Source organism: Lipotes vexillifer, unplaced genomic scaffold, assembly GCF_000442215.2.
Source record: "Lipotes vexillifer unplaced genomic scaffold, Lipotes_vexillifer_v1.1 scaffold404, whole genome shotgun sequence".
Classification (NCBI taxonomy): Eukaryota; Metazoa; Chordata; class Mammalia; order Artiodactyla; family Lipotidae; genus Lipotes; species Lipotes vexillifer.
The window spans coordinates 311,992-334,278 of record NW_006777380.1 but is presented as its reverse complement, the minus strand read 5'-3'; the positions used below and the strand labels follow the sequence as shown (position 1 = coordinate 334,278).

Here is a 22,287-nt window from a genome sequence, read left to right as displayed (position 1 = left end):
GGGAAAGGCTGCTAACACATTAAAAATGACATTTAACCTGACATTACCTCAGATGCTTTCCGCTTCATTTCCTTGCATGTTATGTCACATTCTATGGAAATCTGATTTTCACGTACTTTGTGGCACTGCAATTCCTACAAATAAAGTTTTTAAACATTTGATTTTGAAAGATGTTCCCTCAGTTGTTAACTGTATGCCATAAAAAAGCAAAATTTCTCTAGCAGCTTAAGATTATGCATATTATTTAAGTCGTGTTAATATTTAATAATGACATGGTTGCATGCATTACATGTCTTAGTTCAGTGATTATTCTCTATCTCTTAACTGCAAAAATAGTGAATATCATAAAATTAAAACCATCCATTTAATAATCATTTACTAAACACCACTACCAACTTAGCTTCAATTTCATTTTTATTCTTCATTTTTCTTTATCTTTTCTTGTTATTCTTCTAAAGCTTCCAGGGAGGTACTAGAGTAGTGCCATCCAACACAGCTTTCTGAAATGATGGAAATGTTCTAAACGTGCACTATTCACAAGGGTAGCACTTACCACACATGGTGCCTGAGCACTCAAAGCATGGCTACTGAAATCGAGGAACTGAATGTCATATATTATTTAATGCTGATTCATTAAAATTCTAATTTAAATAGCCATATGTGGCTGGTGGCTACCAACTCAGTGCAGTTCTAGAGTTTTCTGGAGAGCTAAAAATTTTTCTCTCAACCATTTTATCTTTTAAAAAAATGTTTAGATGAAAACCATTCTAAAGCTTATATCTGTACTTCACTGTCTCCTTAATGGAATAATAAAAAACTAATCTACTCTTTTATTGATGAGGTGACATCAATACTATGATCAATTTGTGTACTATTCTGTAATAAAATAAGTGGTCCTTATTTTAAAGTCTTAGACTTTGCTTTTGGAGATCTTTTATCTGCCTTTTGTTCGTTCCATATTTTTTGCTGCCAGATGTCACTTTTGCTCTAAGTGTACCTATTTGTACCAGTTGCTCCTTTCCCACCACACCCTCAGACACTAGTTTTTTAGTTCATATCTACCAGAGTTAGGAAATGAGATCATCAAATCCTGAGCAAAGTACATATACTTTAATGAAGCACTTTATAGCACAGAATTTTGGCTGAGGTTGGTGATAAACACAGTCTTGTTATCCAAGGACAGTCCAGACAAAGGAAAAATAACATGGACAAACATTAGAGACAAAAATAAATACTGCATGTTTGTGGACATGAAGTCTATCAGCCTGGAACAAGGATCATCACATCTTTTCTCATTCAAAAGGTACCTATAGAGTACCTGTTACATGAAAAGCACTGTATTAGGGACAGGGGATATAACAAGGAAAAAATTAATATGGTAAATGCTAACTAATAATAATAATAGCTGCTACTATTTATTAAATATAGCAGTCATTGTGCTAAATGCTATATAAGCATTATCTCTTTCATTCCTTTCAATAAACCTATGTATAAACTATTTTACAGATGAGGAAACAAGGTTACACATGTCCCTGGAATCACAAAGCTCTTAGTCATGAACCTAGCACAAAGTACAAAGAAAGCCAAGAGGAAGGAGCACCTAAGTCTTCCCAAAGGAGGCAGAGGAAGGAAAACCTTCCTAAACAAGAAAATGTTTGCCCTGAGTATTAACAGGATTCTAGTAAGCAGAGCAGTAAAGGAAAAAAACAAATATATGGCCATAGATTAAAGGGGAAATAGCAGATGTGTTAGGGCACTTAAGTAATGGATTCACAGAGATGACTGCCAGGGTAAGAGACTGGACAAGCAGGCAAAGGTAATATCATAGATCCCCCTTTATGCCAAGTCTCTATATACGTACACCTTCCTTATAAAGTGCATATTTTTTCCCAAGTGATGAAGAACCATGACGAACTTAGATTGGAAGTATTACAATTAGAGGCAAGGAAATCTGTTATGAGGCTGTTTTCAAAGTCCAAGAACAATCTGCTGCCAGCGTTCTAATGGGTGGCAAACTGCACTCGGACAGTAAGATGAGATTTCAGAGAAAACTTGAGAGACATTTCAGACTAAAAGTGATTTGACTGAGTACTGATTTTCATATAAAGGTGGTCCATTTAAATATCTAACACTTAGGGATCCAACTCCAGAAAAGCTCAGGCCTATAAATTTAAATTCAGAAGTTACCTGAATCCAGGAAATTATATAGTAGGAGCTATAAAAGTAAATGAAAAGTAAAGGTCCTCGATAAAAGCTACACATTTTCAATAAATATTTGCTGAATGGATGAATAAATGAGTGAATTGAAAGAGAAAGGAGAGTAGCTTTAGGGAACCAACCATAAGAATATGAAGGCAAAAAAGGCGTTACAACTGTAACTGAGAAAGGGAAAATCAGAAGTCAAGAAAGAAGAAATCTTCAAAGGAGTCAACAGTGTCAACAGGAAAGTCAAGGAAAAGAACTGACTTTTAAGAGTTCAGTAAGATTCTTCAATCCTAAGTTTTGCTAAATGGTATGTAGTTTGCTTCCACTGAGCTTTCCAATCATTAGCTTTTGCCCTTTTACTCCTTCATTACCAGTATTTTATCTTAAAATTAACTCTCTCCAAATTTGAATGTTATTGTATAATTTTATAAGGCTACGTGTATGTGAGGTCTTTTTAAGGCAACATGTTCACAACATAATACTGATAGTAAAAAAAATGTCATAAATAAGAGCAACAAAGGTTAATTCCAGACCATTTCTTAAATCGTGAAACTTACTTTATTACTCACATTGTGCATCTTGTGCAAAGACCTCAAATCTAGAACACACTGATTCTATCCAAGAAAGGGCACTGAACTCAGTTCCAATATAAAATAATCCTCTTTTACTATTAAATTGCAGAAAACTAAATTGTCAAACAAAGATGATTTTTAAAATAAGCATTTGCAGAAATAGATATGCCAATAATAAAAAGATTCTAAGAAATAAGACCTTAAAATTAAGTCAAAAAAATAAAGTCAAAGAACTACCAAAACACAGATTCCCCTCCCTGCAAAAAAAAAACCCCCACAAAACAACAAAAACAACAAAAATGTACACAGAAAAGAATTTTCAATAACTTAAAATATATACCTTTTTAATTCTTTTACAAGGACATCTAAGTTTCACCTTTTGGTTGCAATTAAAGGGACATTCACCAGGATGGCACATTTCTTTGCATCTATGACCACAAGGAAGCTAAAATAAAACCAAAATAAAACAATTATATATTTATATTTTAGTCATACCCTACCTCCCCTTTCCCCAGCAACTATTTTAAGAAAAAGTCCATTCCAATAGGGTCAATAAATCCTGGATAATTGGCTGATTTTTCAATTTTTTTCTTTTGGCTATAAATTACCTTAATTCCCAGAAATGCTCAATATTCTCCCTGGTTCCACTCTAACAGTACATCTTACATCACTCTTGAGGCTAGTTAGAGCCACGTAACTAAGTTCTGGCCAACGGAATGTAAGCGTAAGTGCTTTTGTGCCTTAAAGCTTCTAAAGAGCACACATCCATGTTCTTCCCTCCCAATGTGCTGGAAATGAGGATATCTAGAGCAACAGTGGAGCTCATGACTCAAAGAGAGCAGAGCTGCCCTGCTAACTTGGGTCCCTGGATCTATACGTGGAGCACTGTGACACATCCACCTTCCCCTGTACTGTTATGTGAGAAAGAAAGAAAATTTCCCTGTCCTTAAGCCACTGTATTGTGAAACAACTACTTAGCCACTTACTCTAAAAGGCTTGCAACTATGTATTAAAACATACTAAACAGATAGCCAAACCAATTCAGTAACTGCCGGGATGCCTATGTGCTCCTTGACTTTAATTATTTACTATATCCTCTGATCCCAGTCAAGCTTTCGGATGAAAGGGTTCTCTCCTTCTTTCTATTCAAATCTTATGTGAAATTTGACACATAGCTTAAATCATCATAAAAGCATGATATGAGTTTGCCTACATATGAACAATAACAGTAATAACACAAGAAATCTATTTCTAAACTGTTGTGACATTGCTTGTATTATCTTAAACTTAAAAAAAAATTTTTTAAGCACTTCATATATTTCTGTCTCTCCAACCAGAGTGTAAATAAAAGATACCCATTGGTTAGTGGTTAAACTTCAAAATCAGACTGCCTGGAACTGAATCCCAGACTCTCTGTTGACTAGATATGGGTCCCTGGGTAAGCCACCTGACTTTTCTGTGCTTCACATGCAAAACTGGGAAAAGTAATGGAACTTTATAAAGCTGTTGTGAGGATTAAATGTGCTTAATATATTTAGCTATCATAATAAAGGTTATTATTATAAGTTAGTTAAGGGCAATGGTCTTACATTTCTTTGTGTCTCTCATATTCATTAACAAAGATACTTAAAAATAGTGGACACCTCAATTAACATCTGAATCCTGAATTCTAATCTTTATGATTCACCAGATTGATCCTTCAAACTATTGACTCTACCACCTACTTTAAGAAATTCAGAATCCTTTTCCATCATCTTTAGTCTCTCTGTAGTATGCAACTAGGTTTCTTTTTCTTTAATTTTTAGCTGAGACATTCATACCAAAACTAAATTTGGATCACTCACACTGCATTTTCACTAATCCTAGCATAGTGCAATGCTGTTAGAATGAGCATTCCTGGGCCACTTCAGTTTTGCTTTTCTCTGCATCTAATACTAGGCTCTCAATACTGCTTAACAAGCTCAGTATTTATGCACTATCAAATACCTGCCCCAGAGTGGCTGCTTCAAGTATCCTTCACTTCACTCTCACCTTCATTCCTGCCAGTGCCTCTAGCCTGACTTCATAAACAAGACAAACATTTGGCATTAGCTCACCATCTATCCTTTTCCCCCCTCAAACTATGTCTCTACAACCTCTTGTTCTTTCCTTAATCTGGGAGGTAATTACATCAGTCATCTTCTCTAAAACTAACTAACCACTTTAACTTCCAATCAGTGATTCTGAAGTGGAAAGTGAATAGGGAAGCATATGAGAATCAGTAAGTGAAAATCTTTTTGAAATTACATAGAATCGTGGCTACAGTGTGGTCTCTTACTGATCAGTGTTCTATCTCTTCAATGTGCTTGGACTTATGAAAGGTTAAAAACCATCAGTCTAGATGTTCTATCTTTCTTCCTCCTAAAAGACCTCATGCTCACTCTTCACAACTGCACCAACATCTTGAAAGTATCTCTTTTCTCTGGCTGGGTCTTCTGCCTCCAAAATGTATCTCTTTTCTCTAAATCCTTCACTTGATCCTGTCATCCCATTTGACAATCATTCCATGAATCTCCTTGCCTTCCACGTCCAATGCTGGTAGAAGCTGAAGACATAAATTGGGATGGCTGCCTGATTCACCACAATTCCCCCAGGAGCCGTGGCCACAGCTAAGCTACCCGTCCCTGTTCCCTGCTTGTTGCTGCCTGTGTTAAGGGAGCCCCTGGACCCCAGGTGGGCCAGATTCTTTCTCCTGACCACGTGAAAACTTGAAAGGGAGAGGTGCTGGTTTGAACACCGTCATCTCACTACAGAGACCCCTGAGCTCTTGCTGCCAAGCCCCTTTGGATTGCCTAGATACTGCCCTTCCCCAAATTTGGCTGTATAGCATTTCCTTCAGAATCTGTGAACTGTCCCCCAATATCCTCCAAATAGATCTTCTTTTTGCAATAAGATGGCCAAACTTATTCTGTAGATTGCAAGGAGGAGAACCGAAACGCATACAGAAGTGTACTGTGCTCATATCCAACATATGTCCCGGCAAAGTAATGCCATTAGTCCTGAAAAGGTATTCAAACTCATGAGTAATCATGGAAATGTAAACTAAAATCATGAGATGCCATAAGATTGGCAAACATTTTTAAATTTTGACAATACCAAATATTGGTAAGGATATGAAACAAAAGGAGCTATAAAATCCTGACGGTAAATTGGAAATTTTACTGGTTACATATAATTATTTTGGAAATCAGTATGACTTTAAGTTGAAATTACACATTCCCTATGACCAACCAACTGCACTACAAAGAGAAATCTATACACATAATACCAGAATGTACAAACAAGAATATTCATAGTAGTATAACAACTCTACCTATCTACCTACAGTAAAATAAATAAACTACAGTATATTCACAATGGAGTAAATGGACTACAGCCACACGTAATAAAAATGACAAGCACAATGTAGAGCAAACAAAGCAAGTCACAAAAGTTCATACTTTTGAACTTTAAATATAAAATTACGCAATCAATATTGCTTCCAGATATACACATAGTAAAAATTTTAATTTACAGTAAAAATTATAAATTAAAGCAAGGAAATAATTACTATAAAAGGCAAATGGTGGTAACATAGAATAGAGGGTGGGAACTACACTAAGAAAGGAACTTTGGCAGACTTCTGAGATGCAGCAATGCTAAATTTTTTGACCTAGGTGGAGTTACATGGTGTTCACTTTTTAACCATTGGTTAAACTGTACATGTATGTGTTATGTACTGTTGAGTATGTAATAATTTCATTATTTAAAAAAATCAAATCACATGACCATTTCCCTGTTAGATGTGCAAGTATGTATTATCTCAAAAGCCAGGTTATATTCTGAAAGAGCAGAAAAGTAGTCCCAAAGAAAGTTGATTATTAGAATGTATAATATATAGTGACTGTATCTTCATTATAGATTTCACAGCAAAAAACAGAGGTTCTTCTAAAACATTCAACCTTGATATTCATTTAAAGATGAGATATCCTACCCCTTCCACTCACAGTGAGATGGTTTTCTTCTACTCTACTCAGCCCTTAATATCATTCTGCTAGCACTTTGGTTAAGTCATACCAAATGGCTTACCAATAAGCAACACGGTCTAGTTCAAAATGTTTCATTTTAATCCCAATAATTTAAAAATTTAAAAAGCTCTCTTTAAAAATAATTAAGGAAAACTTGAAAATCAATATTATTTGTGGATAAATACCCATACCATAATCACCACAGCCAGCACATCTATAGCACTTACCATACACTAAGACCTTTACATGTTATTAACTCGCTTAATATTCAGCACTCTAAAGTGAGTATTACTATTGCCCCCATTTTACACATGAACAATCTGAGATACAGAGACATTAAACAATTTGCCCAATTAAAAAATAGAAAAGCTTGCATAGGAGTTATAAAACCAAATTCAGAAATAATTTGTAAAAGTAGAATTGCATATGTGGGGCACAATTTAAATAAAGGTGCAGCTCTTAATATCTTTATATTTCCTTTTAGTTTAATTCAAACCTAACTGAACAGTCCAATAGACACATAGAGTGTATATCAAAGAAGTAGTGGAGCTGGAAGGACATGCCTATGCCATTCCCACAGTTCACACTTACACTCACACTCAATATACATTTACCAACTACCTAATATGTACAACCAGGGAACCAGAGACTGGATATAAAGACAAACATGACACAGTTCCTGCCCACAAGAAATCTACAGTATGGAAAGGGGAGGAGAAAGCAAACAGGAATTTATCAATGGATCAGAATTTGTCATAATCCCATACCGTAACTCCGAGTCTAAGATATCTATGGCAGATTCAAAAAGACACAGTTCTTGGTTGATCCAGAGTATGAGTTGATACCATAGCCTACTGGTTCTCAAAGTGTGGTGCCAGACCAATAGTATCACCCTTATATAACAGCATATTAGAAATGCAAATTCCTGGGCCTCCACTCCAGGCCCACAAAATCAGAAACTCTGGGGTGGGGCCCATTAAGCTGTTTTAACAAGCCCTTGAAGTGATTCTGATGCACACTAGAGTTTGAAAACCACTGCTGTAGTCTTACCAATGTCAAGAGAACATAAACTAGAATGAGTTCTATTAACCACAGTAATACGCACCTGTCCACCCCTAGACTGTTCTAAACCATAACAGCCATTTGGATTGTTCCCAACCTAAGAATACATTTTTCAAGAAAGTTCAAGGAGACACTAGCAATACCAGGGGCTCCAGAATGGCCTAGATCCCAAAAATGATGAGCATGAGAAAAAATTTTTTAAATAAATACTGCCCACTCATCTCCAGTCCCACCAAATGGTGTAACAGGATCACAAACGAATCATAGCCAAGGCAATGCTAAATTGCAAATTAGCAATCCCTGAATTTAATTTTATTTCTAACTGCAACCTCATACCAAGTTACTGTGTCAGGTTAAAAATAAAACATTCTCAACTACTTATTACCTGGAATTTTAATCTGGACAGAAGAAAATTTATTTTAACATGGGAAAACTTAGAATTTGAAGAATTCAGAAAATTAAACTTGAAATATCCCATGCCTCTCGTTTCACTCATATAACAAAGACAGGATTATTAAAATAATCATTTATTGCTTGAAATGTCTCCCTTTTTGTAATCTTACATAACTTTTAAAATTCGCAGGTTCAATTTCCAAGTTGTTAAACAGTAATCCATAAAAAGTGTCCAAAGTTTTAATTAAAAGGAAATACTGTAAACAAAAAGGCATATCATGAATTGATTTCTCTTTTTATTTAATCAAAGAGACAATACTGTATTTAAGACTTCGTTATCATGTCTTCCGATTCTAAATAGGATGAGAAATACTTAGATAAGTATATAAAGACAAAGAATTAAAATAAAAGAGGTGCTATTAGTACATCTATAAGTCAAAAGAATTCCTTTATAAATGTCCACCCAAATGAAATAGCCGTCACTTCCCTACCCCCCGACAACAGCAAAAAAGGAACAGCCTAACTGCTAAGTTGGCCAAGGAGAGATAGACTACTTTAGTTTCTCAAATCATTGCTGGGATAAATCACCAACCAGTGAGTTTTTACCTTTTTACTCTGAACAATTTTTCTGAACCACTTTCGATAAATTAGTTTAAATACAACGCATATACAAGCACCATAATCTCTAAAAGCAAAGCTTTATATATGAATGCTTTATATTAATTAATTCAAGATAATAATGAGATTTAAAGTTTACACACACACACACACACACACACACACACACACACACACACGATCTGTTTTTTCTACTGTGGATTTACTGTCCAACTGCCCATGAGCCACACGGTTCTTGATCTACTTATATTTTAAGGTGGGTAAACATTAGGTCAATATTTATTGTGTAAAGTACATAAGCTATCGTTAAAACTGCTTAAAAAAATCTTCAGAGTCATTCCTGGTCCTAATATCCCCAAATTTCATAAAGAGATGTGCTTCTACCCTAACCATACTTTTCTACAGACATCAATCACATTTCCCTTTCTGTACCCACATTTCTAGGGGTCCAGAAAAGACCTGGAATAGGATGACCAAACAATAAAAGAAAAACAATGCCTAAGAAATACAACGTAAAAGTTTCTATTAAATCTTACCTCTTTAGGACACTGATTTTTGCAACAACTAAGGAGGTTCTTTTCATTTACATCAGCTGTGGTTATTTTTCTAAAAAGATGAGAGGAAGTTTTGATGACATTCAAACAAAAGTCCATTTTATAGTATGGTTTTTCTAAAAAATAACTCAATTACAAACATATCCATAAAATTATCTTACTTCATTTTTTAAAGAAATATTTTAATTGTATCTCATCTGTAACATCCTCAAATTACTTAACTGTTTTGATAATTCAAACCTTCTAGCCCTGTATCTTCCACCAACAAATCAAATGCCAAAAATGGCAACTGCTGCAAAAAGGAAGTACAAAACACACACAAAATATCATCTACGCCTGGCCTTTCTTTAACAGTTCCTGCTAGTTATCTCTCCCTGTAGATCAATCATTATTCATAATTATAATTCTTTGTAAAGCTTCTACATAAAAGATTTAAAACTAATGGTTCAATATGTTACGTAAAAATTGACCGAGGGCTTCCCTGGTGGCGCAGTGGTTAAGAATCTGCCTGCCAATGCAGGGGACACGTGTTCGAGCCCTGGTCCGGGAAGATCCCACATGCCGCAGAGCAACTAAGCCTGTGTGCCACAACTACTGAGCCTGCGCTCTAGAGCCTGCGAGTCACAACTACTGAGCCCATGGGCCACAACTACTGAAGTCCCCGCACCTAGAGCCTGGGCTCCACGTCAAGAGAAGCCACCGCAATGAGAAGCCTGTGCACCGCAACGAAGAGTAGCCCCACTCACCGCAACTAGAGAAAGCCTGCATGCAGCAACAGACCCAACTCAGCCATAAATAAATAAATAAATAAATAAATTTATTTAAAAAAAAAATTGACCGAGAGAAAATGCTCACTCAGATTTACTTCTAAAGAACAGGGAAAAAAATGTTACTTCAAATTGAGGAGTTTAGGCTATTCAGTGGGAAGTGCAGTAAGCTTATTAGAAAAACTTTTTTTCAGTCGATTTTGGATTAAGCTATCTATTAATGTTAGAAATTGATTCAGATCATTTTAGATCAATCTGTGCTTTTATGTTTTCAGTGTGTAATTCAGAAAAAGTCACAAACACCAATGAATAAAACTACTTCCAAAAAAAAAAAAAATACTTCCTAACAGACAGCTCAACAGTAGACACTGCACGAGTCAGTAAACAGTGACAAGCTAAAAATCCCCATCACCTGTGTCTCACTTTGCTCTTCCCCATTACCTTCCTTCTCCTTTCCTTTATTCTTTCTTTTCCTGTTCCCTTCACTAGACATAATTGCCAAAATATACCATAAGTTTAGCCTCACTAATGTCAAAACTATTATCTTAAGTATTTGTATCAAATTAGCTATAAATGTACTCTAAGATACCACATGCAATTTTCCCGGCAAAGTTGCACATAATAATAACAAAGTTTTTACTCTGGCTCTATTAAAGTTGTATATTTTCATTCTTACAGGTAAGGTGCTCACCTCTTAAGAGCTAATATCACTTTGTTCCTGTTACTCTATCATTAGGAATAAGCTTTTCAAGGCCTGCATCTTTTATATCTAATTTCTATAGAAGAAATTACATGAAGCAGAAAAGGATCAAAAGGAAAAGATGACTTATGAAACTATTCACTGAACTGAAAGTAAATGAAATTATCGGGACAAATACTGAGACTGAAGAATTCTATATAAAAACATATACTTTAAACATGCATTCAAGAAACGGAAGAAGAAACTCTGGATAGCTATGGTAATGGAAACCACCTCAATCCAAATATATCCACACATTTCCCCCCCAAATCATTCAGTTCATTAATAACAAACAAAATCACTCAAATCCTATGACCTCAGCAAAGCCAGAAGACAGAAATTTCTACAAACTTCAAATCACCTGTAAGTAGAAAAATAAACACCAATTCCTAGCAGAGCTATTTCTCAAGCTCCCATATAGCAAGTCTTTTCAGAGAGCTTGGTAGAGTTCTGGAAAAACTGAGCAGAAAAGAGAAGAGGGGCACTGAGCTAACATCACACCAGAAAGACAAAGTCCACCATAAATGTAAAAATACTGAAGAAGTCTTGGTGGATCAGAGCACCAACTAAAGAGAAGAGACTTTAAAAACTGCGCAAGAATCAAGGAGCCAATATTGGAAAGGCAAGACTCTGTGGAACAAGACAGTAAAAAGGGAAGGTGCCCTTTGGAGACGACACGGCAAAGGGAAAAAGAAGCAAGAGAGGGAAATTTAGGACCCTGAAAGACCAAAGAAAACAACGTCTTGGGACTTCCCTCGTGTACCAATGGTTAAGACTCCCGTGCTTCCACTGCAGGGGATACAGGTTCAATTCTTGGTCAGGGAACTAAGACCCCTCATGGCGAGGGGCATGGCCAAACAAAAGAAAACAAAACAAACAAAAGAAAAGAAAACTACCTCTTCTCATCAGTCATCACCCATTAATAAAGCAAAATTGTCCTCTTAACTCTCCCTACAAAACTTATAAAACTAAAAATTATAATTTTTTAAAATTTCAACAAAATAATTTTAATATTTAAAAAGAATAAAATTTGACTTTCCAATTTAAAGCATGAGTCCAGAGTATAAGAGACAAAAACAAATTTAAGATAATATTAACAGGCATTTTTCTGCAAGTATTTATGCTCAAAAAATCAGACATAAACTCATATTCTCAAATTTAATCTGAGGGCTTCCCTGGTGGCACAGTGGTTAAGAATCTGCCTGCCAGTGCAGGGGACGCGGGTTCGAGCCCTGGTCCGGGAAGATCCCACAAGCTGTGGAGCAACTAAGCCTGTGCACCACAACTACTGAGCCTGTGCTCTAGAGCCTGTGAGCCACAACTACTGAAGCCCATGCTCCTAGAGACTGTGCTCTGCAACAAGAGCAGCCACTGCAATGAGAAGCCCATGCACGGCAATGAAGAGCAGCCTCCACTCGCCGCAACTAGAGAAAGCCCATGCGCAGCAACGAAGACCCAACGCAGCCAAAAATAAATAAATTTTAAAAATTTATATATAAAAATAATTTAATTCTGAGTAAAATATACTTACAAAAAACCCACTTTATAGACTTAAGTGAAATGGAGCTGAACAAGTTAGGTTAATTACATATTTGATCATGATAAACAGAAAAAAATGTAATTTTTTTCTCCCTCTGCATAATTCACAAGCAAAAAATTTCATTTTTAAGTAAGGAAAATATAGAGGTCATATCCTAGTATGATAAATGCTACAACAGCAACATTTGTAATAAACAAAAGCTACCTTTTAAATCGATGATTTAAAAATTGTGCCTAAGTAATTATGTGCAAGTCAACTTTTGATCCAACAAAACTCTAGCTGACACTGTTATCTGAAAAATCTGCTATAGGAGTGCTTCTCCTGTGTTTTTTTAAAGCAAATTTTTTTCTAACAAAATCTTATACAGAATCCCCAAGTGGAAAAAAGCAGAACTGTCCTGGTTGAAATCAAGGTAAAGTATCTAGAAGATGAAATAGTCTACATTTCTTTCTTCCAGATCTCTACTGGAAAATCTAGGTCTCCAGCCCCTAAGAACCATACTGAAAAATATTCCTTAAAGTATTCTATAAAGGGTTCTGAATTATGAAAATATACCAGTTAAAATGATTTTAGTAAAACAAGAATATTTCTTCAGTCCACTTACCTACACTCCACATAAAGACTTGTGATCTTGCAGTGACATTTTACTCTAAGCATCTGAACACAGGGAGGACACTCTCCAGGGTGACATGGCAAAACACACGGATGAGGACAACCTGGCGGCCGTGATTTAGAGCACCCTTCTTCACATTGAAGGCATTCTGGGCCAGCCTGGTAAGTACCAAGGAAAGAAGTCATCTAAATACAGAAGTCTAACATTTCTATATATGTTAAAGTTATAAAATTTATATATCCCATTAAAAGAAAGTACTTCTGTAGCTCTTAGAAATACAGTTAATAAAATGGTGCCATGCTTTCACTCTTTTAAAAATATTTAAAATGAATAATAGCAATATCATCAATAGGACCATTATTCACAAAGATTTTGATGTCTACAAACCTCATTTGATCAAACTGCCTCACCTTTAAAATGGACCTGTGATTACATGAAGCATCCCTATTAAAATGTAAATTACTTCTTAGTCAGTGGCAGAAAAAAAAAACAGAGTAAAAACATTTTCCACCCTAGAAGCATGATCATCACCTAACTAAAAAAGCAACACACAGGCTTCCCTGGTGGCGCAATGGTTAAGAATCCGCCTGCCAATGCAGGGGACGCGGGTTCTAAGCCCTGGTCCGGGAAGATCCCACATGCCACGGAGCAACTAAACCCGTGCACCACAACTACTGAAGCCCGTGCACCTACAGCCCGTGCTCCACAACAAGAGAAGCCACCACAGTGAGAAGCCTGCGCACCACAGCGAAGAGTAGACCCCGCTCGCCACAACTAGAGAAAGCCTGTGCACAGCAACAAAGACCCAGTGCAGCCAAAATAAAATTAATTAATTAATATAAAAAAGAAAATTAATTATCTCTCTTTCATAACCAATTTTTAAAAAGTCACTTGGGAATCTTGTTAAAATGCTGAGGTGGGGCCTGAGATTTTGCATTTTTAACAAGATTCCAGGTGATGCCAATGCCACTGGTCTGCAGACAACACTGAGTGGCAAGGGTCTGTAGCATACATAATATAGAAGAAATGCATTTGTATATTTATGTATGTGTGATTATGTATGTATACATGTGTTTTCTTTTTTATTTGTTTTTGATGACAGACTTTCCTCAAAGAGAAAATATCCTCATTCTTATTTCAATCAGTCAAAAAATAGTTCAGCCCATGTTTGCTTGCGAAATACACCCCATTGTGATTGCCATCACCTTCACACCTTTCCCCAGTTAACCACATTCCCACTCACTACAGCCAATGAATTAGGGTTATATTTGCTGCTAATGGTATCAATCAGAGCCATCGCACATAAGAACAGCATTGACTGAACTGAGATCTGAGGGTAAGGCAAGGGAAGGAAAGAGACTAGAGCAGAGGTAAGAAGCAAAAGAGCTTTGATTTCAGTTAATTCAATAAACACTTATTGAATACCTGCTGTGTTATAGGCTCTGTGCTATACCTCAAGGTAGAAACTGCATTAAAAATTCCAAAGGCATTTGGGTCAAGAGAGACCTATTAAGAGCCTTTCTCCAGCGGGTCTCAATTGAGATGTTACAGTAAGGAATTAATTTTTAAAGTTTCTGAATTATGTAACCTATAATACATAAATTAGAATGATTGCAAAGTTATCCCCCAAAATAATATAATTTCCACTCACTAACATTGCAGTAGCCTTCCCTGAGTGGGAGATAGGGTGGATTTGTAGCTAAATTGAGAAGAATTGCACATAACTTATAACCTGTATTTCACCACAGGCACTGACTGCCTAGGAAGCCATGTTGGGATAATCCAAGGTAATTCCCCAAACATGTCATATCACTTCTTAAAATGAGTTTTTCCTGATTCATCTGATATTCTGGAAGTCTAATGGAGGAAAGCCATACAGCAGCTATTCTCTAACTAGTTAAAGTGGTTTTGAATCATTATGTTAGTTTGATTTTTTAATTCCAATATCTTTTTCATTTTATCATGAGAACATTTTTATTGAGGATCAAGGCATTACTCAGTGAAGAAATTATAAGCAATACGATTTACATATATTATCTGCACATGAGGAAGAATGATACTATAGACATTTATGTTGTCATGCATTACAATTACCAAATCAAAGACCAGAATATCTAATAATGCAAGTGAAATTTTCAATAACACAATTCATAGTAATAATTTAAACACTTGTAAATGTAATGTTACTTAATAATAAAATTAAGCTTAAAATCTTTGGCTTATTCCTCATTAAGCACACTTGCTAATATTATTATGATTCCCTATAGAATGGAAACCTAGGAAAAAACATTATTTTAAAAATAAAATTTAGTATTAATTAAAATTTGATTAGCTACATTTGCTTTTCCTTGTGAAATGACAATTTTTAGACATCTTTAAATGGTTGATTTCTCTCATATGCTTGTAAAATGCTTTTAGTAAATTTCACATAATTTATACATATCCCGTATCTGTGATGGTATTTACTTCCAACAAAAGATTGAGAATTTATTAAAATTGTGAACATCTACCCCATGTATTAGGTTTAAAAAACAGCTGAGAGCAAATGCTCCAGACTAAACTTAGAGATATAAATGGATAGCAGTAGAGGTGATACTGCTACTTACTATCTAAAAAGAGACACAATTTCTGTACTTTTATCATAAAATCAAACCTTATGTATTAACCCAGGTATAGCATGTAAACAGTACCAAATTAAAAGGCATATTATTATGAACTAGCACAAAGATACAGAGAGATATACACCAAGCTGTTAAAGTTGGTTGTCTGAGGAAAGGCAAGGAAGGAGAGGGATGAGGGCAAGAAAAAGGAAAGAGAAGTTATGGAAAATATTTATGGCAAAATTATTGAAAAAAATGTTTCAAGCATACTGTAAGCATGTATACATTCAACCCAAGGACATTACCTTGTTTTTGTCAGTGCAGGAATGAATTTCAGTTACTTTGTGGCACTCTTTCATACATGTATGATTCTGACAATCTAAGGTTCGTCCACAAACTCTCCTACAAGAGTAGGGTCCTACAGTGTGGCATGGTAGTGGGCTCACCTTAAAATTTAAGAAAAAAAAGGAAATCAGCAACACAGACACACACAACCTATTGGAAGCATGTTTCAAAAATGACTCTGTTATCATTTGAGAACAAGTTTCATCTAATACATTTTTCATTAATAACTGTTATTATCAAAATAAAAGTAACTTATCCAAAAAAATCCAAAGAATGAATGCCAAGGAGCAAAACATTCTATTCCTAAAAGGGAAATTCAATGTAATGATGCTGCAGTGAATGCATATACATAGGCTAATTCTCAAATAAAAGCACTGTGTATTTTTAAAATTAGTAGACAAACTCTTGTACTCTTTAGAGCACTAAAAAGACAATACATTGACTTTGTTATTTCTAACAACCATCATATAGAAGAGGTATGTAGATTACCAGCTTTACTTAAAGTTTGTGCCTGTAACTCACCTCATGTTTCCCAAGACATTCCCTGCAAGACAAAAATAAAATGAAATGAAACATTATACAGTCTTCAAAAAGAATATTTTTAAAGCAAACATGCTAACTCTACTAGTTATTTTGTTAAGAATAAAACCTAAGCACGTAGGTTGCAGGATACAAAGTTAATATACAAAAACCAATTGTTTTCCTACATACCAGCAATGAACGACTGGAATTTTAAATTAAAAACACACCACCATTTATACTAGCACACACAAAAATGAAATACTTGGATATAAATCTAACAAAATAAATACAAGATTTATATGAAGAAAACTACAAAACACTGATGAAAGAAATCAAAGAAGATCTAAATACATGGAGAGATATTTCATGTTCATCTATAGAAAGGTGCAATGCTGTTAAAATGTCACGTCTTCCCAACTTCATCTGGATTGAACACAATTCCAATCAAAATCCCAGCAAGTTATTTTGTGGATATCAACACACTGATTCTAAGGTCTATACGGAAAGACAAAAAACCCAGGATAGCCAACACAGTACTGAAGAACAAAGGCAGAAGATTGACACTACCCAACTTCAGGCCTTACTATAAAGCTACAGTGATCAAGACAGTACAGTACTGGTGAAAGAATAGACAAATAGATCAATGGAACAAAACAGAGAGCCCAGAAATAGACCCACACAAACATAGCCAATTGATCTCTGACAAAGGAGAAAGGAGATCAAACGGAGAAAGGGTAGTCTTTTCAACAAACGGTTGGTGCTGGAACAAAGGAACATCCACATGGAAAAAAATACAAACAGACTTTATACATTTCACAGCAGTTAATTCAAAATGGGTCACAGACCTAAATGTGAAATACAAGACTATAAAACATAGGACAAAATCTAGGTGACCTCGAGTTTGGCGATGACTTTTTAAATACAACACAATCCATGAAAGAAAAATGGTTAAGTTGGATTTCATTAAATCAAAAACATCTGCTCTGCCAAAAACACTTAAATAAAAACAGGTTTTCATTAACACAAGCCACAGACTGGGAGAAAATATTGGGAAAACACATATCTGGTAAAGAACTTGTATCCAAAATATAAAAGAACTCTTAAAAACTCAATAATAAGAAATTAAACAGCCAATTAAATAATGGGCAAGATTTGAGCAGAGAACAGACACCTCACCAAAGAGGATATACAAATGGCAAATAAGCATATGAAAAGATGCTCAACATCATATACCATTAAAGAACTGCCAATTAAAACGAGATACCACTGCACACCTTTTAGAATGGCTAAAATCCAAAACACTGACAACAGCATTTGCTGGCAAAGATGTAGAGAAACAGGAACTCTCATTCATTGCTGGTGATAATGCAAAATGGTACAGCCACCGTGTTAGTCTGGCAGTGTCTTATATAGGTTAACATAGGCTTACCATATGATCCAGCAATAGCACTCCTAAATATTTACCCAAATGAGTTGAAAATGTATGTCCACAAAATAACATGGACATATGTTCTGTGAACATGAACATTCACAGCAGCTTTCTTCGTAACTGCTAAAACTTGGAAACAACCAAACTGTCCTTCAATAGATGAATGAATAAACAAACTGTGGTATATACATACAATAGAATATTACTCAGCAATAAAAAGAAATGAGCTATCGAGCTGTAAAAAGACATGGAGGAAACCTAAATGCATATTATCAAGTGCTAAAAAGGCTATATACTGTGGGATTCCAACTACAGGACATTTTTCAAAAGGCAAAACTATAGAGAGAGTAAAAAGACCAACAGTTTCTAGAGGCTTGAGGGCTGGGGAGGTGAGGAATGAACAGGACGTTCTTCGGGCAGTGAAACTATTCTGTATGGTACTGTAATGGTGGATACAAGAGATTATGCATTTATCAAAACTCATGGACCGTATAACCGAAAAAGTAAACCTTTACCAAGGTAAATTATAGACTTTAGTTAATAATAATGTATCAATATCAGTTCCTCAACTGTAAAAAGATTCTACTCTAAGAAAGAAATTGTATTACCTGGACAGTTCATGTGACAAATAATATTTTTCAACATATACTTCATAATAATAATTTTGTTATACATGCCACTGAAGAATCATTATATCAGAGTTAGAAGGATCTTTATACATGTTTTTGGTTTTTAAACTGAGATAAAATTCACATACCATATTAAAGAGTACAATTCCACACTAATGTAATATTAAGGGAAACTGCGTGTGTGTGGCAGGACCATATGGGAACTCTGTATTTTCTGTGAAATTTTCCTGCAAACCTAAAAAATCACCTAAAAAAAACAGTCTATTTAAAGAAACAAAACAAATATTTCATTTCCCTTTCAAGTGACTGGTTTAGCAATTGTCTTGTGATCCTATTCTGGCCAGTGAAATGTGAAAAGAGTTTTACTATGGGGCTTCTGGGAAAGGTTTCCTCAGTCTTTAAATAAAGAAGAAAATGATGATTGAAGGCTTAAACAGAGTCCACTTCTCCCTTTGGAAACTTCACTAACTGGATGGGAAGTTTATCAGAAGGGCACGGAGCCTGAGAGCAAAGAGGACACACTGAGGATAAATGTAAAGACAGAATCCAGGCCCTTGACGATAAATCACTGAATCAACCAGATTAACCAACCATGAAGCAGCAGTTCTACCTCCAGTCTAACTGTGCAAGGCATAAATATTACAATGTCGCTTTTTATTTAGGGTTTTGTTACTTGAAACAATAGGTACCCTAAATGATACAGTACATATTATATGTGTTATATGCACATGTTCAGAATTCTTTTATCACATGGCCAAATTATTATTAAACGTAATGTTATTTTTAAAACAAGAGGGCAAGAAAACAGGAACGCTGTACTCTAATAAGAAATTATATTAACTGGATAGCTCATGTGACAAGTAATATTTTTTAATATATCCTTTACAATAATAATTTTGTTAGACATGTCACTGAAAAATCGTATCAGAATTAGAAGGATCTTCATATATGTTTTTCTCCTTTTTAAAACTGAGATGAAATTCACATACCATAAAATGTATACTTCTAAAGAGTACAATTCAGAGGAGTTTAGTATATTTACGAGGTTGTGTAACCACCGCCACTACTTAATTCTAGAGTATTTTCATAACCCAAAGAGAAACCCCATGGTCTCCTATCCCCAGCCCCTGCAATCACTACTCTACCTTCTGTCTCTGTGGATTTGCCTACTCTGGACAGTTCATATAAATGGAATCAAACAGCTTGTGGCCTTTTGTGTCTGGCTTCTTTCATTTAGAATACTGTTTTCAAGGTTCATCCACGTAATATGTAAATGTATTGGTAATTCATGGATTTTTATAGCTGAATAATATTCCATGGTATGGCTATACCACATTTTGTTTATCCATTCATCAGTTGATAAAAAATTGTTTTCACTTTTTGGGCTATTAATAATAATGTTGCTATGGACATTCATGTACAAGTTTTTATGAATCTATATTTTTAGTTCTCTTGGTCATAGTCCTAAGAGTAAAATTGCTGGGTCATACAGTAACTCTATCTTTAGTCTCCTGAGAAACTACCAAACTGTTTTCCAAAGTAGCTACACCACTTTACATTCCCAACAGCAATGTATAATGGTTCCAACTTCTCCATATCTTCACCAACACATCATATGTCTTTTTTATTTTAGCCTTCCTAGTGGATGTAAAATGGTATCTCTTGGTGGTTTTGATTTACATTTTTCTAATTAATGATATTGAGCATCTTTTCACGTGTTTACTAGCCATTTGCAGATCTTCTCTGGAGAAATATCTATTCTAAGCCTTTGACCATTTTTAAATTGGATTGTCTTTTGGTCTCTCAGTCTAAGAATTCTTTATATATTCTGGATAATATACAAGATATATGATTTACAAACATTTTCTACCATTCTGTGGGTTATCTTTTCAATTTTTTGATAGTGTCCTTAAAGTACAATTTCTTGATAATGTCTTCTGACTTAATTTTCATAAAGTCCAATTTATTTATCTTTTCTCTTGTTGCTTATGCTTTAGGTCTCATACCTAATAACCAATGCCTAATCCAAGGACACAAAGATTTACACCTATGTTTTCTCCTAAGAGTTTAATAGTTTTAGTTCTTACTTTTAGGCCTCTGATCAATTTTGAGTTACTATTTATATATGTTGTGAGGTAGGGGTCTGAGTTCATTTTTTTCCATGTGAATATCCAGTTGTCCCAATACCATTTGTTGAGAAAAGCATTCTTTCTCCCATTTAATTATTCTGACACTCTTGTCAAAAGTTAATTGACCATAAGTGTATGGATTTATTTCTGGACTGTCAGTTCTATTCCCCTGATCTTTACGTCTATCTAAATGCCAGTACTACAGTCTTTGGTCTTCTTTAATTTCTCACAACAATGTTTTATAGTTCTCAGTGTACAAATCTTGGATTTCTTTTATTAAATTTGTTAAACAAAACGTTTGTTCTTCTTAATGTTATTGCAAATGGAACTGTTTCTTTAGTTCAATTTTCAGATTGTTCACTGTTAGTGTATAAAAATAAAATTGACTTTTGTATATTCATGTTTCCTATAAACTTACTGAACTTATTTAATATCTCTAATAACTTTTGTGAAGATTCCTTAGGATTTTCTATATACATGATCATGCCATCTGAAAATACAAATAGTTTTACTTCTTCATTTTCTAGTCTAATTGCTCTAGCTATAGCACCTCTAATACAGTATTGAATAGAAGTGGCAGAACAGACATCCTAGTCTTGTTCCTGATCTTAAGGGGGAAAGCTTTAAATCTTGCACCATTAAGTGTGATGATGTTAACTGTGGGTTTTCATAGATGCTCTTCATCAGGTTGAGGAAGTTCTCTTTTATCCCAAGATTGTTGAGTGTTCAAGAAAGCATGTCAGACTTTGTCAAATGTTTTTCTGCATCTATCAACTGTCCTTTACTCTATTGATAAAGTATTAACAGTGATTGATTTGAATCAATGATTGATGAATGAATGATTGATGTTGATTCAACTTCATATTTCTGGGATATACCCCACTTGGTCATGATGTATAAATCTTTTTACATGTCGTTGGATTCAGTTTGCTAGCATCTGGTTAAGAATTATTGCATCTATATTCAAAAGGGATATTGGTCTGCAGTTTTCCTGTGATGTCTTTTTCTGGTTTATCATCAGGGAAATAGGTGCCTCACTGAATGAGTCAGGAAATATCCCTGCTTAGTGAAGCATTGGTGTTAATTCTTTAAATGTTTGGTAGAATTCACCAGTGAAGTCACTGGTCCTGAGGTTTTCTTTGTGGTAAGTTTTTGGTTACTAATTCAGTCTTTTTACTAGGTATATTCAGATTTTCTACTTCTTCTTGATTCAGTTTCAGTAGTTTGTGTGTTTCTAAGAATTTGTCCATTTATCCATGCAAACAGTAACCAAAAGAGAGTAGGAGTAGCTATACTGACCCATCAAACTCTAGCTGAGGAAAATGACTCAAAAAGATATCTAGGGCTTCCCTGGTGGCGCAGTGGTTGAGAATCCGCCTGCCGATGCAGGGGACACGGGTTCGTGCCCCAGTCTGGGAAGATCCCACATGCCGTGGAGCGCCTAGGCCCGTGAGCCATGGCCGCTGAGCCTGCGCGTCCCGAGCCTGTGCTCCGCGACGGGAGAGGCCACAACAGTGAGAGGCC

The 22,287-nt window shown here is 35.2% G+C and overlaps 1 protein-coding gene across 1 annotated transcript in view; it reads right to left on the bottom strand.

The window, feature by feature from the left end:
• The window catches only part of NFXL1 (nuclear transcription factor, X-box binding like 1), a 54,038-nt gene that overhangs the window by 4,419 nt on the left and 27,332 nt on the right, over nucleotides 1-22,287 (bottom strand). The window contains exons 16-21 of the mRNA XM_007450970.1: nucleotides 16,577-16,598; nucleotides 16,015-16,155; nucleotides 13,101-13,267; nucleotides 9,433-9,502; nucleotides 3,118-3,222; nucleotides 48-134 (exon numbers count right to left, since the gene is read on the bottom strand). Of these exons, the coding sequence (XP_007451032.1) occupies nucleotides 48-134; nucleotides 3,118-3,222; nucleotides 9,433-9,502; nucleotides 13,101-13,267; nucleotides 16,015-16,155; nucleotides 16,577-16,598 (592 nt within the window). The remainder of the gene's footprint in view (nucleotides 1-47; nucleotides 135-3,117; nucleotides 3,223-9,432; nucleotides 9,503-13,100; nucleotides 13,268-16,014; nucleotides 16,156-16,576; nucleotides 16,599-22,287) is intronic.